General features: G+C 40.2%; 1 protein-coding gene across 1 annotated transcript; it reads left to right on the top strand.

Annotated features, from left to right (window-relative positions):
- Positions 1-6,726: 6,726 nt before the first annotated feature.
- On the top strand, positions 6,727-10,386 carry LOC147449568 (pentatricopeptide repeat-containing protein At5g27110-like). Its single transcript, XM_086521984.1, has one exon. The coding sequence runs from the start codon at positions 7,060-7,062 to the stop codon at positions 9,685-9,687; it is 2,628 nt and encodes an 875-aa protein (XP_086378110.1). The 5' UTR covers positions 6,727-7,059; the 3' UTR covers positions 9,688-10,386.
- Positions 10,387-18,262: the final 7,876 nt, after the last annotated feature.

Here is an 18,262-nt window from a genome sequence, read left to right as displayed (position 1 = left end):
ATGCCACCTCCAAATGTAGTTCAAGTTTATCATCCGGGGGGGGGGGGAGGGAGGGAGAGAGAGAGAGAGAGAGAGAGAGAGAGAGAGAGATCAGAGAACATCGCTCAATGAGAAGAGTAGAGAGAGGTTGTGTCTGTGACATATATATTATATATATATACATATATACACACACACACACATACACATATATGTGTGTGTATGTGTATATATATATATATATATATATATATATATATATATATATATAGAGAGAGAGAGAGAGAGAGAGAGAGAGAGAGAGGGAGAGAGAGAGAGGGAGGGAGGGAGGGAGGGAGATCAAACAATATAGAGCCACTAATCGATGAAAAAAAATAAAAAAAATTATAGGTATATATATATATAGAGAGAGAGAGATCACAGACGTTAATTTTCAACAACTATTCACATCAAAGTATGCTCAGTTTTTAGTAATAGATAGATAGATAGATAGAGAGAGAGAGAGAGAGAGGAAGAAGAAGATTAATTTTACCTCCAATAAATTTGGGACTCTCAATCTGTTCCTTAAAAAGAAATTTGGATAGTGGAACTCTGAATCTGTTCGTTAAAAAGAAATTTGGATAACCTATCTACGACATGCAGGCAATAAAAAGGAATTTTTAACTACTCTGACTCTCTCTCTCTCTCTCTCTCTCTCTCTCTCTCTCTCAAATGAGGCTTATTTGTATTACTTGAAAACTATCTTAGAATGCCCACATGATGACAAGTTTGAGAGAACTAAAGCAACAAATGGGAACTGTGAGAACGAAGTACAAGTAGCTACATGAAAAGACTCCTAAAGATAGTAAAATTTTCCATGGTGAGTTAAATGGAGAGAGGATAACAACAGCCTTGAAAGATAGGCGGTTCCACCAAAATCACACTCTGCAAAAACTCTCTTTAAATATATCCAAATATATGTATAAACATACATACATATACATATACATACATATATATATACATATACATACATATATGTATAAACATACATACATATACATATACATATATATATATATATATATAAGTGAAGAGTAAAACTATGAATAACAAGAGAAAAAAAAGTGATAAAATCACGAGGCCTGCCATGAAAATAGGAATATAAGCTAAGACAACACAAACTAGAAAACAATGCAATGCTAGATTTTGCAACCTGGCAACTGGTCCTTCAACCCACAAATGAAGACGGTCATACTTTACTATTAAAAGGAGCATCAACTCAACCATGAACTACAAGGAGATCCACAAAACACAACTGAAAAGAAAGAAGAGTGCCGACCAAAAAATACACAACAATCCCTGTCTTCTTCATAATAGTGGCCATAGCTGATGGCAGGCTGCAACCGCTTGATCATGCAACATGCAACCCCAAAGCCCTCATCACAAAAAACCAAGCCAGCCAATGACATGAATTTGAGATTGAACCTTAAAATTTTCCACAAAATCACATCGATGCATAGTTTCAAAATCAAGGCTTACTCCCTCAAAACAAGACAAACTAACTGTTTGAAACAACAATTGGAACTTGTAAGAAATAGAGTGCCAAACAAAAAAGTACCTACACAGAGCACCTTCTTGTCTCTTCCACTTGGTGTTGCAATTTGTAGCAACTTTAAGGCAACCCCCCTAGGCCCTCTTGCAGTGAAAAAAGTGACATAATCAACGAGAGCCCTTTTTGAGTAGTAAAAAGCACACGTGAGCATACACCCATATGAAGCTTGACGAGATGAGTTTCTGTCATTACTTCGGCAATGCAGGGCAGACCTAGTCATGATGAAGCCTAATACTAAAGGTGAGAATGGCTATGTCCAAAATAGACAATGTTTCCTTCAAAGGAAATATAGTGAGAGCAAACCATCCAGCAACTCAACTAATTTTGCACTGCATACAAGCCAATTCTCCACTTCATTAAGAGGATCGACGACAATTTAACAACAGGATTAGGCACACAAATCACTCACTAGAGTCCAACAGATAGCAAATAAGCCTTTAAGAGAAAAATATCTTACTAAAGCCCAATCAGGTATATTGTAAAGCACAATATCCTGTAGATGCACTAAACATAGCCGTGGATTTGTTTGGGCTTGCAAGTCCTGTTGACACACATGGTATGGGAACTTCTATTTTACCGCTTTTGTATGGACAATGTTTGTAGCAGTTTGCAGTGTGCACCACTTAGGTTGTCTGCTTGCAAGAAGTCACAAGGCCATGAATTTTCTGATGAGACGACAATGAAGAGCAAGTAGAGGCCGTCTAGATATTGATGAGCCGGGCGGACTGCCCTTGGAGGTCGAGGGTAGGCGTCCAACAAGGAGATCATGAGGGAAAAAAGAGGGATGTTGGATGTTGCATGCAGCACAGTCAAAGAGAAGAGCTTGGTGGGATGGGATGGTGACATGACTGTGTGGCGAGGGAGGCCTGTTAGTCTATGCAGGGCAGTGCTGTCGTGAAGGGTGCAGCCACCAGTCAGAGCTTGTTGTACTTGACCGTCATGCTGGAGATGGAAGCGCAGGTAAGACTGAAGAGGCAGAAGCAGGGGGTGCGAAAGGGGGCAGTTGCGAACGCAGGACCGTGGACAGGCAACAGCCAGGAGGCCGAGAGAATCCGCGTGACCATTGTCTTTTAATCATGAAAAAGATATTTGCATTGTTGAATCCCCATAAAAAAATCACATGTGCTGCCTCGACTTTACTGTATAGAGACAGAGAGAGATCTAGACTCCAGAGAGAGAGAGAGAGAGAGAGAGAGAGAGAGAGACACGTAAAGATTTTTGCTTGTCTGGGCAATGAGTCGTCTGTTTGCTTGGCTAATTAAAAATTTATGCATTTTTGTAAAAATATTCTCCTTTCTCCGTTAACAAAAAGGGAACACATCACTATGGCCTTAGCCCTTTGGGCTGGCCAAAAAGCCATTTGACAATGAAAAGCCAAAAAACTTTTTTTTTTTTTTTTAACAAAAGACTTTCTACTCTACTAGGGTAAATCATAGAAAAAAGATAAATTTGAAGGGGATTTTGCTCCTCACTGCAAATTTTGCTTTGAAAATATATTTGAAAAAAAAAATTCAAGGGAACTTTTTCAAAACCAATATTGATATTATTTTGTAATTTTATATTTTAAAATTTTAAAAATTTCTCTAAAGAGTCACTCCTATACTCTTTTTTAAAGTTCTTGAAAAATCGACACCTCCATGTGTCACGAGCATCGGTGCTACACCCCTCCCTTCCCCTCCCCTCCCCCCCCCCACCAAGTTGTTGATTGTTGCGATGAGTGTGTGTACGCACGCGTACACGAGAGAGAGGATAAGAAAAACTCAAAGGTTGAGTATGTTTCTACGACTAAAGGGGGACTCACTTGCTTATGGCAAAGTTAATCTATCCCATGCAAACTCTAAATGTATTTAAGTTTGTCGCGGGGGCCGCGGGAGAGAGAGAGAGAGAGAGTAAAGAGAGGAGGTTTGTGAAAAGCCCATTATTAGATTTGACAAGAGTGCAACTGATTGTGTGAATCATCTTCTAAGATCGTGGCTACGCCGCTGTCAACGCATGAACATGCGTGTGTGTGTGTGTGTGTATTTACACACACACACACACACACACACACACACACACACGTTGCCACCTTCAAAGAAGGCGAGGGAGAAGAGTGCAACAATTGCCTTCTCAACCACAGCAATCCACGAGTCACATACTACTGTATATATGTACATGTTGCCGCAATGCACGGGTCACATACTAGAATATAAGTAGTTACCATGGATTATTGCATGCATCCTACTCATTTTTTTCTTATGCTAGAGTACGAGTTTTAATGAAACATTGAATGTTGTTTTGCGTAGGTTCTTTTCATGAGTATAGTTACTATTGAGGTTATGATCAAAAGTGAGGGATTATAATTTATGTGAGTATGATCAAATGTTGTTTTGCGTAGGTTCTTTTCATGAGTATAGTTACTATTGAGGTTATGATCAAAAGTGAGGGATTATAATTTATGTGAGTACTTTGAATAACATTTTATAGGTTTGCAAAAGCATTTCTTGAGATATGTTCAGAACTTCATGTACCATTTTATTTAAATTCGAAAAAAGGACACTAAAGTGTCTTTTTAGCCTTGGGGAATGCCTTAGTGATGTTTTCCCTTTTTGCCAAGGAAAAAGGAAAGTTATTTTTTTTTAAATATAACGTTTTATTTTTAGATGTTTAAAAAAAACTATATGTCATGATTAGATTTTTGGCTTGTTGCTAATGAAAAAGAGAAGGTAATTTTTTAGAAAATTCAAATTTTTTGATTGTTTCAAAAAGATCGAAGACACTCATTACAAAGACGAAGAAATATATTCACATCGAATCGAATCATGGAAATGAGTCGTGAGTCATATTTTAATTTTGTAATCGCAACCTGCAAGGTGTCACGACAAGAGGCGTGGGGGGAAGACCAAGGCTGAGTTCCAGGGAGCGGCTGGGAGAGAAGGGCAACCATTGGCGACTGCAGAGTTTGCATGCACGGCTATAATAAGGGGGAGGCCATGTGGCTGATAATGAGGATCTGGCGTCTGACCTGAAGGTCACAATGTTCAACCTTTATATTCAAAAGCGCAAAGCTGAGGAGGTCGATGGCCGTTTCAAAGTTTAGTAACTGTCTAGAGTTGTCACAATTGTGTATACAAATTTAGACAATTCCAACTTAATTCATTGGTGATGGATCATGGAGGTCTAAGGATCGTCCAAGGCTCTCTGTATCTCTCTCTCTCTCTCTCTCTCTCTCTCTCTCTCACACACACACACACACACACACACACACACACACACACACACACACACACACACACACACACACACACACACAGAGTTCCTCCTAACCATTTCAACATGAAAACAGAGCAATGCAATCCCCTATAAATTGATGACAATCGTGGCCAGGATGCCTTGGGCTAGGCATGCCTTCTCTTGCATGTCTGTGAGCTCATGGACTTTTGGCTATGACTGCAGCTCCTTTGAAGGCATTTTCTATCGAGCAATGAGCATACCAGAGCAGGCGGGGATACCACAGGGCATGGGTGTTACTTCTGCCAACTGAGGTGGTCGTCGTGAGGAGTTGCATTTTCAGTGACCCATATAACCTACAAAAACCACCCAACACAGCTAACCACAACAACATAAACTACATAAGTGTAAGGTTGTTGCAATATAAAAAGGAGTTCATCGGGTCATCCACACAGATACTAACGAAGGGTGTGCCGCTATTGCTGTATCTCTGCTCTACCATCCACAAAGGGCTATGAAACTGTACATGTACAGCTGAGGCTCATTGCGGACGGGGAGGTGATCTCATGTACATGTACAGCTGAGGCTCATTGCGGACGGGGAGGTGATCTAGTGAGCAAGAGGGCATCAAGATTACATGAAATGTCCCAATATAATGGGAATCCTTTCCATCTGACATGCTCACTCCTTGCAGTCTGCATGAATAGTCTTTACACAGTAGGCCATCTTCGCTTCGCAAGTAGCTATTGCGCTTTTGTTCCAACTCTGCTCATATGCATCTCCAATGTCTCTGTGGAAGGTAATTAACTTGTTGTTGTCATGCAATGGTGACAAAGTGTGGTTGTCAAATACATCCAGCGTTATGCCTTCTGATTACTTGCATCGAACTTGCAAAGATGAGGTATCTGTAATATTTATGGCAGTGTTGCCTCCCTTCCTGTCGAACCCGCCGTGATTGAAGTGATCAGTGCTTCCTCCACTCTGACATTGGAAGAGACACTCAGTGCCCATGCCAAGATGGTATTTACCATAAGCCTTTTCGTGCTGGCAAGCAAAGCTAGACTCCATGCAGTGCTCCTCCTTCACCCGCTCGCATCACTCCCCGCCATCTACGCTCACCGATTTTCTTCCAACTTCTAAGGTTGGGTTCACAAGAGGGCGGCGGAAGAAGTGAAGCTATTATGCAGAGGCTCTTCTGCCACCGCACTACCTGGTGGAAAAGATCGCTAGGAATGTTGAAATAATATTTAAACAAAGTTGAAATAACAGATTTTAAATTCTTTTTGCATGCGTGGCAGAACATGGGAGTCACTTTTGCAGACGTGGAGGGTGAAAGAAGGTTTTTTTTGGGAGGGGGGGCGGGGGGGCTGAAGAAGAAAAGGGAATTCTCTACCATGTGTTGGCATGAAATTCTGCTACTGCCGCCTCATGGTGTGAACGCCATTTCCTACATGGCTTGCAACCATTGGTTGCTATTGCGTACTCTCTTCTGCCACCGCCTACTGTGAACCCAACCTAACTTCCTTTTCCTATTGAATCAAAAGGGGTATCCAAGTTAGATACCCCTTCAAGAACCTCAAACCAAAGCTTGAACCTCCCTACATTGAACCTCCCACTTGGAACCATAGCAACTACTCGAGCTCATTAAATAGTCCGCAAGATTTCCATGGAATCTTTGATTTCCAAAGGAAAACCCTACTTCAAGACATCTTTTATGGCTTTAACACTCCGTCTGTTTGCTATCTGGTATTGGCAGGCCCCGTGATTGTATCACTTGTTTGGTACCAAACTAGTGTTAATTAAACTTGGTAAGACTCAGCAAACCATTGTCAAATCTGATCCTCAATTTCAACTACTTTTCATACGGTGTCCACCTCAAAGTGACAAGACACTGTTCAGAGGACAGCCATCTTGGCCAACTATTTTAGAAAATCAACGATCAGTTTTGAACTCAACGCGTGTTCTGCGTATGCTACTCGCTGCTTCAAACCTTCGAACTTCGAAGGCATGTCTGCCCCGGCACAGGAGAAGCGTCCGTGCGCATACAAGCAGACGAAGACAGAAGCATGTAGCAGGCATGCAAGTCTGCCCTCAATCCAGCCTACCAGCCTAATAGAGAGCCAAAAGATGCTAGCACGAATGAATTCTCTTCTCTGGCCAAAGTCACGGCCCCCTTGAAATCACTTCGATCTGCAAAGTTCTACGGCAATAGACATGTAAAAGCTGGTACTACCTAGTGCTTGGCCAGTCTGTCTGGCACGATTTCCAACAAGTGTATGCACCAGCTTCCTCGAGTGCCCTCTGGCTATGGCTTTCTTTCTCTTCGGAGATGGTACTCCACCTCAGAATGTGCACAGAGATTATGCTTTGCAGAGGAAGAGAATTACATGGGACAATCAGAAAGCAGGCTTACCACTGCCACTCTATTGCAATGGTGTGGAAATGTGAAATCTCTGGCCCTTGGTATGTGCATCCATGACTGCAGCATAAAAAATCAGGTGGATGGTGACTCATCTCTACATGGGAAACTTATACAAATGTACAGTAGATGTGGTGACCTTGATGCTGCACATGCTTTATTTCTTTTGAACACGCATCTGCGGAATGTGTTCATTTGGAATGTGATGATCAGAGCGTATGCGCATCTAGGGAAGTATCAGATGGCCTTTGCTTTGTTTAATCAAATGCTGTGTGAGGGTACTCTTCCAGATAATTTCACCATTGTCTGTGTCATAACAGCATGTTCATGTCAAGTTCCTCTATACGAAGGCCAAAGATTACATGCACGCATGATGGTAGATGTGCCCATAATGGACAACCTTGTCATCAATGCTCTCCTTAACATGTACAGTAAGAGAAGAAGCTTGAAGGATGTGAAAAAGATATTTAATGATATGCCTGAGCACAACATAGTAGCTTGGACTGCAATGATTGATGCGCTTCTGCAGCATGTTTGCAGGGCAGATGCATTGCAGTTTCTTGGTCATATGCAAGTAGAAGGTGTCTTGCCAGATAGGATTTTTATGCTTAGTATTATCTCTGGATGTACTGAATCAGCGGCATTCTTTGAAGGGAGGAAGATGCATGTTAGCGTATTAGAGATGGGATATGGGTCTAATATCTTTTTAAGAACCGCTCTTGTTAGCATGTATGGCAACTGTGGTGTCTTGGGGGATGCTCGCAAAGTGTTTGTGCAACCATTTGAGAAAAATGTGGCACTGTGGAACTCTTTTATCTCGCTGCATGCCCAATTCAGTCTGGATGTTGACGCATCATCACATCTCAACCGCATGCTGCAGGAGGGGGTGTTGCCTGATAGGGTCACCTTCCTGCATGGGCTCTCTGCATGTGCCAATAAGGCAGATGTTGTGGAGGGCATCAAGATCCATATGCTTGCGCTTAATGCAATACTTGGGTCTGATGTTATGCTAGGAACGAGTATCACTCACATGTATGGGAAGTGTGGCCATTTGGACGCAGCTTGGCAAGTGTTTCAACAGTTACACGAACGCACTGTCATCTCGTGGAATGTCATGCTTGGAATCCTCACGCAGCATGGAGAGTTTCTCAAGGCCTTTTATCTTTTCGGTACTATGCATAAGCAGGGGGTATTTCCGGATAATTTTACATTCGTTCATATTCTTGATGCATGTCCGATTCCTGCATTCTTAACTGAAGGTGAGCAATTGCATAACTACATTGTTGAATTGGGGCTTGAGTCAGACGTTGTGTTGGGCACGGCACTTATGAGTATGTATGGTAGATGTAGTAGTTTAGCAGTTGCTTGCAGGATGTTCGAGGAGATGCCGGAGCACAATCTGGTCTCGTGGAATACCATCATATTGGTTCATGTGCAGAGAGGAAAGTGTAGAGACGCTTTACGGATATTCACACAGATGCTCAAGAATGAAATATCACCAGACAATTCAACTCTTTCTAGCATTATTGATGGATGTGTTGCAGAGTCTCTACTTGGTGAGGCAGTTTTCATGCATGCCTATGCTGTAGAAAGTGGATATGACCTAGACGATGCAATGGGGATTTCTCTTATAACTATGTATGGTAAGCTGGGCAATGTGCAGGATGCAGTTTGGGTGTTTAAAATGGTGCAAGTGCATGATGCCCTGTCATGGACAGCCCTATTAACAGTATATATGTGGAGTGGAAACTATGAGGAGGCTTTAGAGCTATATCTCAGAATGGAAATGGATGGAGTAACTGCAGCAAAAGCTATGTACTTGGTTGTTCTTGAGGCATGTGCCAACCTCTCTGAATCATCAAGAGGGGAAGAAGTCTTCCTTGGTGTCACAAAGAAGGGTTTGGATCTTGATGCGGCAGTGGCCACAGCCCTTGTCAATCTGTATGGAAAATGCGGCAGTCTTTGTGCAGGGAAAAGGGTTTTTGACTCCATTCCTGACAAGGATGTCATTCTGTGGACAGCTATGATCACAACCTATGCTCAAAATGGATTCGGGACCGAAGCTGTTTGCTTGTTCACGGGGATGCAGGATTCCGGCCTTACACCTAACAATGTGACTTTTGTTAACATGCTCACTGCTTGTAGCCATGCTGGCCTTGTCCACGAAGGCTACCGTTTTCTTGCATCCATGATGTGGGACTATAGCTTGTCACCTCTTGTGGACCATTATGATTGTGCCATTGACCTCTTTGGACGGGCTGGATTGCTCGACGAGGCAGAGCATCTGATCAACAGAATGCCGTTCCTACCAAGAATAATCTCATTCATGGCTTTGTTAGGTGCATGCAGGTGTCAAGCTGATTTTGAACGGGGAGCACGGATTGCGAAGCGAGTACTTGATCTTGACTTGGAAATCACTTCACCATATGTTATGTTCGCAAACTTGAACCTGACAGAAGGGATGAGTGAGTATGAAGCAAATTAGAAGGAAATTGGTTTTTGAATGGGTCTAACCTACATAGAGGACGGGAATGGTGAAGATTTCATGAGAATGCTGGTGCTCCTGAGCTGGCGGTTATGAGCTGCACAGACCTCGAACCTCGTGATCTGCAGCAGCTTCAAGACCAAATAGGATCATCTGCACAGAAAAAGCGAGAGTTGGGAGTGCCTCTTTGAGAACTGCAGAGGTAGGTGCCTCTGGCACTATCTCTTTCTTTGTTGATACTTCAATTGGTTATACTTGTTCTTTGTAACTGAGAGAACCGGCACATTATGTCTCTGTACAAAACATGGAAGGTAAGTTTGCTTTTATAACTCCTAGGAATCTCTCAAAAGCAAGTGCTTAACCACAACTCTAGCTCAAATAGTTGCTTGCTTTGCTGAGAAAAGCTATTAGAGATTGTCCTTTTAGAGATTGCTGTCGCCCATCCTGCCATGTCATCAGGTCGCCACGTGGCTGTCATGCCATGTAAGTTTTGTCGTGTCATATCTGTCAAGTTACAAGTTGCCACATTAGCTCCATCATCAATTGATGACATACCCCTAATTGCCCTTGTTTTCACCATGTCATCAATTGATGACATACCCCCTATTGTCCTTGTTAGGCTGATTCTTCTTTTACCTGTAGGGGAAATTCGTCCAGCTCCTTACTTGTGTATTGTCCCAGCTTTGCTACCTTGACTTAGTCTCTTTATTTCCCTTTCCTATCCTCTGGTTGGTCTTTGCTGGTCTTAAACCATTATGAACTCACTCCAGGCAATTTATTCATAAAAGAGGCTTGCTCTATGTAGAAAACACTACATCAGAGTCAAGTAGTGAAACTGCATGAGATTATGTAATGGTAGGCTTCAACCAAAGACCTCACGGTTAAAGTAATCGTTGAATCAAACCAACTCTCCAAATTATCTTTCCTTTTATCATTCTTTCCCCAATTTAATACTCTCTTGGGTCAATTCAACCTTTGGTTGCTCAATTGCAATCACATTCTTTGGTACTTCACTTTTGAGAAGTTGGAAGAAGACTCACACGAAAAGCCTTGTGAATGCTCTAAAGAGCTGGCATCTGTAAGATGGAAGATATGGGATGTGCTTTTGTGGAGAGCATTTCATGGTGATGAGCGATTTTTTCTTCTTGAAAATAACTTTAACAACCTTCAATATATGACAAAATGCATGAGCAACATTAGCTAAACATTGAGATGAGCTAATGTTTAACAACATTAACTAAACACTAAGATTAGCTAATTTAACACTCTCTTGGGTCAATTGCTCAATTGCAATCATATTCTTTGGCACTTCACTTTGAGAAGTTGGAAGAAGACTCACATGAAAAGCCTTGTGAATGCTCTAAAGAGCTGGCATGCGTAAGATGGAAGATATGGGACGTGCTTTTGTGGAGAGCATTTCATGGTGACGAGCGATTTTTTCTTGTTGAAAATAACTTTAACAACCTTCAATATATGACAAAATACCCATATAGTGATATTGAAAGACTTTGAAATAAACATCTTCTTTTCTTTTCTTTTTTCGACACACCTGAGGGCCCACAAGGGGAGGTGCTTATCGCTTCCAAATATTAGCCATGTTACATGGTCGACCAAGGGCCGCGTACCATCGGGCAAGAGTCACGTGTAGGCATCATTATAAAAGTAACAATGGCAAAAGCATAAATATTGAGTGAAACAAAACAATACAATAATGTCATATAGATTTAGGGTTTATGAGCTTATTGTTCTAATACTAGCTTACTGTGGCAAAATCTAGTTATCGTTGTCATTATCATTGTGCTCGTCGTTTCTATTGTTGGCTCCATTAGCTTGTCCTTGTGAAGCAAAGTATGTCATCCACACTTGTACCCATGCATCCACATGTCTCTCGAAGGCTGCACATTCACGTGAGTTATGATATACAAGATCTTGAGGGCAATAGCGACAACTTGCTCGACACCCTCTTCTATTGGGTTTACATTACTATCTAGCTCATACATGGCATTGAATAGGGAGTTGATAGTTTCAACAATTGCACGGAAAACCTCTATGTTGTTGCGCTCACTTTGTGCTTCACATAAGTCATCCATCACATACACAATATTTAGAATGTAATTAGTGTGCACATTGTTGACGGGGTCGATATGGAAAATTGGTGGACCAAGGCAAGAAGCATGCCCGTGTTGAGTGGCTTGTCCACGCTCAACGCGTTGTCCACGATTACCTCTTGGGATGGTGAATGTCTGGAAGCAAGATGAATGAAAGAAAAGCTTGTAAATAAGTGCAGAGAGAAATTGTGAATTAATGAAACGTATGAACTTATGGTATTTTTAAGAAAACCCAAAGTCACTTCACATTTTAAAACCATTCACTCTAATTACTTTTTAAATAAAAACAAGATGTAACTTCAAAATTAAACACCGTTGATTTGATTACATATAATTTTTTTTGGATTACTAAATGTCACCCATATACTCTCACTTATCATAAAATAGGCAACAATCCTTTGCAAAATTTAAATACAGTGACAACCACAAATACAAAGTTTGATTCCACATGACGTACAAAACGAGTTCATAAGAAGTAAACAATACTTTTTTTTTTCATGGTTCTGGTGGCGGCTGTGCTATCTAGCCAGGTGCCGATGGAGGCTCCATAGATAGCGAGAGAAAGAGTGGCTTGTAAAGCGGTTTGCCATGGTATGGCCAACCAGGTACTATACATGGACGTCTATTAAGAGATGGAACAGACAACACCATGGACTAATGGGGATGAGACGTGTGCGATGTGGGTGGCTATGTCTCCATGGATCTCAAAATATCTTCAAAATGTAGAGTCAATCATAGCCCACTCGAAAGCCACTGTTGTGGCAACACACGTGTCATAAACACATTACGATCTCGTTTGATGCTAAGACAATGTCATTGTAAACGATCACACTCTATCGCCAAGTCACTGCATTCAACATCGCTAACCTTCATGAATGTACCTAAAAGCCACCTATAGAAGATCACATACATAATTGGACACTACAAGGATAACTGTAGTTTGTAACTTCAATCAATTATTGGTCGAAAGGGTGCTCCAATATAGTCGAGAGTCCATGAATCCTCTCAAAATGGTTCCCGAAGCATATCACTATAAGCATCAAAACCATCACCGTTAGCTCTCACATCTTCAACGTGACAATTGTGCAATGGAACAATTGAGAGCCCGTAAAATCTACATATAAATGTGGCTAGCACCAAAGTCTACAACATGATTCAAGATTACAACGGAAACAAAAATTTAACGATCATTAGACACATAGAGAAGTGGTTTAGGACCACTGAATATGTGGAATTGTTGATAACAACATATGTGCACTAAAACATATGAAAAAAATGTGACAAAAACCGCACATGTGAGCCTTTTCGGTGATGACCCTAGGATGGTCCACTTGACACGCCATCACAATCATACCATCCAATAATAAAATCTTTGTAGCTAAGGTGAAGACACTAGTAGCGAGCTTCACAATAAATATATTCCAATAGGGAGTATCGCCAATGCTAGCACTACGTTTCTAGTATGTCGGTAAGGCCATCCACACAAGTCGTACCCCTCTAAGTTGTTGATCAGGATCCATTTGGCTGGTGTGAGAGAGGGAGCCTATAAACAATGGATCACTTGGAGAGTCCTACGATGCATAAGAAGATATATGAGTATCCAATGAATTAGGTATAGAAAATAGATACTTAAGCATCACAAACTCAATTAAGCCATTTTTTTGGGTCTAGAACTCGGGGGGGGGGGGGGGGGGGGGGGGGGGGGGGGGGTGGGTGGGTGTGGGTGTCACTTAGCAATTATGTGACTATCACGTGAGTATAGCAAAAGGGGTTATTTATTTTCACATTCTCACATATAGACCATGTACCATAAAATGAAATTGGGGAAAAATTTACAGATTGAATAGGAAAAGGGTGTATTTTATTTGCCAAAAATTCACAGATAAAGAGTTTTAAAAAATAGTCTTTGAACGCATGCGATATACACAATTTATACATAGTGACCCCCCTGAGGTCTAGAAGCACCCTCTATAGATGGTTTACATCTACGAGGACTATAAGATATACACAAACCACTTCAACAAGCCCAATTTCTGTCATGTCCGTGTTCAAGAGCACCGAGACTGCGTCACATAAAAAGCGTTATGGTCATTTTGCACCCCTTCTCTCCCCAACCCACAAACAATATAATATTTTAAAATAACTCTACGCCATTGTCTAGATTGGGGATGAAACATATTTTCAACCCCTTTCTAACAAAGAAGTTCTCTGTCGTACTTAAAGCCATTTCATAAATTTCTTTGTATTCTATTTTTTTAAAAAGTTACTCTCTAGTGTCTTTCACAAGAAAGTTCTACCTTTTCTGATGATACATTACATTAAAATCCTCCTATAGTATGCAACATAAAGGCAAATTGATTTTTAAGCAAAATATAGTCAAGCCATCCAGCACATGAAAATTGTAAATTCTACTCACCTTTCACAACAGCCGGGCTAGCAAAGATATTGGTATTCCAAGAAACCTTGAATGATTCATGACAATGCCACAAAGTTCCCTCTTAGCTTTCGCTCTGTCCTCCTCGTTGAACTTGTCTAGCAAGGATTGTAGGTTCGCAAGTACTAACTTTTGCATCATTTAGATGTCATGGATAGTGATGTGAGACATGTGGATTCATGCGACCACTATTTAATATTCAAGTGCAACAAAGAACTTACTTGATCATACCGAATACTAATAGAGACTCCGTCATCTCTTGAGGATCAAACTTCATGAGTGTGCACTCAATATTTGGGATTGAAAATTTATCTAGCCACTCGCACAATGCCCAATCTTTCCACGAGTGAAGCCAATGATTCCCATTCAACATGACGAACATTTTCTCCTCCATGTGGCACGCTCTTGTAACTCAACAAGTTACATGGTGATCTTGTCTTTCCATGGTGGATTGACCACGTAACTTGCTCGTAACTTGGCAAGTTACATGGTGGTCTGACTAGATCGCCACATTGATGATGAACGACCCTCCACATTGGTGTACACATAACTTATTGAGTTACATGTGCATCTCATGTGGCAAGTTGTGTGGCACAACGCTTTTGTCGAGTCAGACCACCACGTAACTCGTTGAGTTATGTGGGTGCCTGATTATGTGTATACCCTTAGATAAGATGTTTTCTCCTTCCATTTGGGGGATCAATTGTTTAGGACATAATGAAATGTTCCTTGTTGATGCAAGAGAGCTAGCAAGCCTTACACAAAACTTTAAGAGACTCATGCGGGCTGAATACACCAGGTTATTGAAGTCTAATTCCTCATTGAAATCAAGAGGCCAAATGAAACCATCACTGTAGATGGTGTGCACATATCTAAAAAATTAGGTTATTTACTTGGGGTAGAACTAGGCCCAAGGGTGTACCTCCAAGTTTTAGGGGGCCAAGAGATGTTGTCTTTTTTGATCCCATGTCTAATCCATCCATAGTTCACATGATTCTAGTATTGGATTGTTATTACTCTTGTACCTAGTAGAATGTTCATGGATTGTACCCGGGGGGTCCACCTTTCAAAAATACCTCAAGAGGTATTTTTAAAACTCCTCTACACACAAATTTCACCCATGAAATCAAAAACCCCTTTTCCTTCATAAACCTGTAACTTTTTTTTATTTTTCCATTTTGATACCCCTATTGTACATATAATTTGGTACCTTTTTGGTATTCAAAAAACCCCTCCAGGTGAACTCACATGCTACACCTACATATTTTGAGGTGGACCCTCTGGGGGATTGTATCACCTCTTGACTATGGTTTCCATGGTTATTTTATGACATGTATGTATATTTTTAATAAAGTTTTTTGACTATTGCTTAGCCATTGTATTCATTTAAGTTCTACATTTTGAAGTATGAGATAGGTAGAAAACTCATAAACAAACTAGATCCTCACATAGCACTAAACTTCACTATTTGTTCACAGGGTAATGGTCGCATGAATAGCCTTCACATAGTTATGCAACAAAAGAAACTACTAGTGAAACAAGCCTAATTCCCCACTTTTGAGGGAGAGAAATCCAAATTAGAGCATGATGCTAAAGCATAGTGTGATTTCCACAATATTGTAGAGACAATGCTACCAATAGTCTATCTTGGGAGAAAATGAATTAGGCTATTACCTCTTGCACATCAGTCCATTGAGATGAATGCATTTTTCTCCCTTCATCAATGATGACTTACTTTGGAGAATTACTACACGTAATATTCATCTTCATGGAGTTATGCACCCTAGATGGCAATGGAGCAATAGATTGACCACTTATTCCAAGGCCTTGATAAAACATTGAGCATGCACCTTGAAGCTATGAGGCCAACATCAATTCAAGATGGACTTCTTAGAGGAAAACATCTTGCAATGCAAGGAAACATCCCAACAAGGAACAATAGCAACTTCAACATCTTTAGGGGAAGGGCTAGGAGAATAGTCAACCAAGGAAATCAATGACATGGAGTAATAGCCGCAACAACCTTGGAGCAGACCTTCCCCAATGTCAGATACTATGGATGTAATCAGATGGGACACTATACAAGTATCTTCTCACAAGAGAAAACCCCTATAACTACCACTAGACTCAACCCTCAACCTCAAGTAAATCAAGGAAAATTACAAAGACGAGGTAGAAATGGAGGATGTGGCAGAGGAAGAGGAAGAGGAAGAGGAAGAGGAACAAGAGCTTATGCAACAGTAAGAGAAGCAACCTTATTGAATGAGGAAGATGCAAGAGCTATCCTTTTTGCTACAATTGACAATCCTAGAGCTCGACAACAATACGTGGTCATCCAAACCACTACAAACCAACAAGACAAATTTTTTGAGTTACGTATAGATTGTGGTAAATCACATTCGTTCTTTCTTTTAAAATTCTTGAGAAAGCTTCTCAAGTTGGTGTGATTGTAAAGTTTTCACCTTTTAGAAATAAATAAAATGTGTTATTATCTTAATTTGAGAATACTAGATATACGATCAATAAACCCTTAAATAAAAAATAGTTGCATTTGTCATTTTTGGAATCTTAAGCACAACTTTAGTTTAGCAAAAAATAAAAAATAAAAAAATTTGTATAGAAACCAACCCCTGGATCACTTCTAGAAGTGGCCACAGTTTCTTTAATTAATTAAATAATTGAAATCTTCAACTGAGAATACTAAATATACAAATCAGTAAACCCTTACACTTGAAATAGTTACATTGGGTATTTTTGGAATCTTAAGCACAACTTTAGTTTAGCCAAGAAAAACTTGAATCAACTTCAAATAGAAACCAATCCCTAATTCACTTTTGGAAGTTGTTATGGTTACTTTAATTAATCAAATAATTGAAAACCTTAGTAGATATTATATCACATGGGGTAGAAGATATTGAATTGCATGGTCTAGAAAATGTTTTATCACATAGGCTAGATATAGATTAGTAGATATTACATCACATGAGTAAATCACTTGGCCTAGTAGATGTTTTATCACATGGACTCGATATAATTTAGTAGATAATATATCACATGGGCTAGAAGATATTAAATCTCATGGCCTAGCAGATGTATTATCACATGGGCTAGCAAAACTAGAGTTTCAAGCAAGGTAGTTACAAGGAAAAGATATCTACTATGCCTAGGATTGATTTACTGGCATAGGTGCATGGGGAAGCTGGGGGATCTCTTGGGAAGCTAAGGAGTTGCTTCAAGACAACCCCTACTTGCCTAGAATCTATAAATAGATTGCAACTCTCACAACTTTCCTCACACTTGGAGACCCTAAAACATTCTCTCTAGCTTAGAAAGAGTCTTCTCAAATTTCACTAAGAGAGATAAAATATAATTGATTAATCAAGAATAAAGGATATGCCCCCCAAAAGAACATGTGAAAGTCACCAACTAGAGAAAGAGGTCACTGCCAAGAGGGCTAGGGCCACTCATGACCATGAGGTCGGTCCGACCAGCTCATGAAAGTGTTTGTGTCCCTGAGCTACAACAGTAAATCCTAGCCTTGGATCATTCTTAGGTGGATATTGAGTTATTCAAAATTTTATAATCTAGTATAATCTATCTAGTTTATAACATTGCATCCATTAGGGAATAGATACAAAGCTTCTTTTGTTACTGACTCCAGATAAGAAAAGATCTTCAATGAAGATATGTTTTAAGCATTTTCATTATTAAGATCTCCATCAGTGAATAGCACTACCAATCTATCTTGGTATGGTAGCTCTCTAGATGGGCATCTCTCAACATATTGCTTAAATCATAAGGAAGCATCTTTCACCTTTTCATTATCTTTCTTTTTAAAAGGATATATTAGCGAAATAGTGTTATGCTTCATTTTTTATCTAGAAATTCTTGTGAAAATTTAGTCAATATATATTTTTATTATGGTGAAGGTATCTCAATTCAATGATTGAAACCATAGCAAAGTTGTTCCTTCTAGTGCCAATCCAAATTACTTGTATTGAGTATGGAAATCATGCACTTTCTTTGCTCTTAG

Source organism: Adiantum capillus-veneris, chromosome 10 (genome assembly GCF_014529385.1).
Source record: "Adiantum capillus-veneris isolate H3 chromosome 10, ASM1452938v2, whole genome shotgun sequence".
NCBI lineage: Eukaryota > Viridiplantae > Streptophyta > Polypodiopsida > Polypodiales > Pteridaceae > Adiantum > Adiantum capillus-veneris.
Note: the sequence above shows the minus strand (reverse complement) of the source record. Positions and strands in the feature narration are given on the sequence as shown.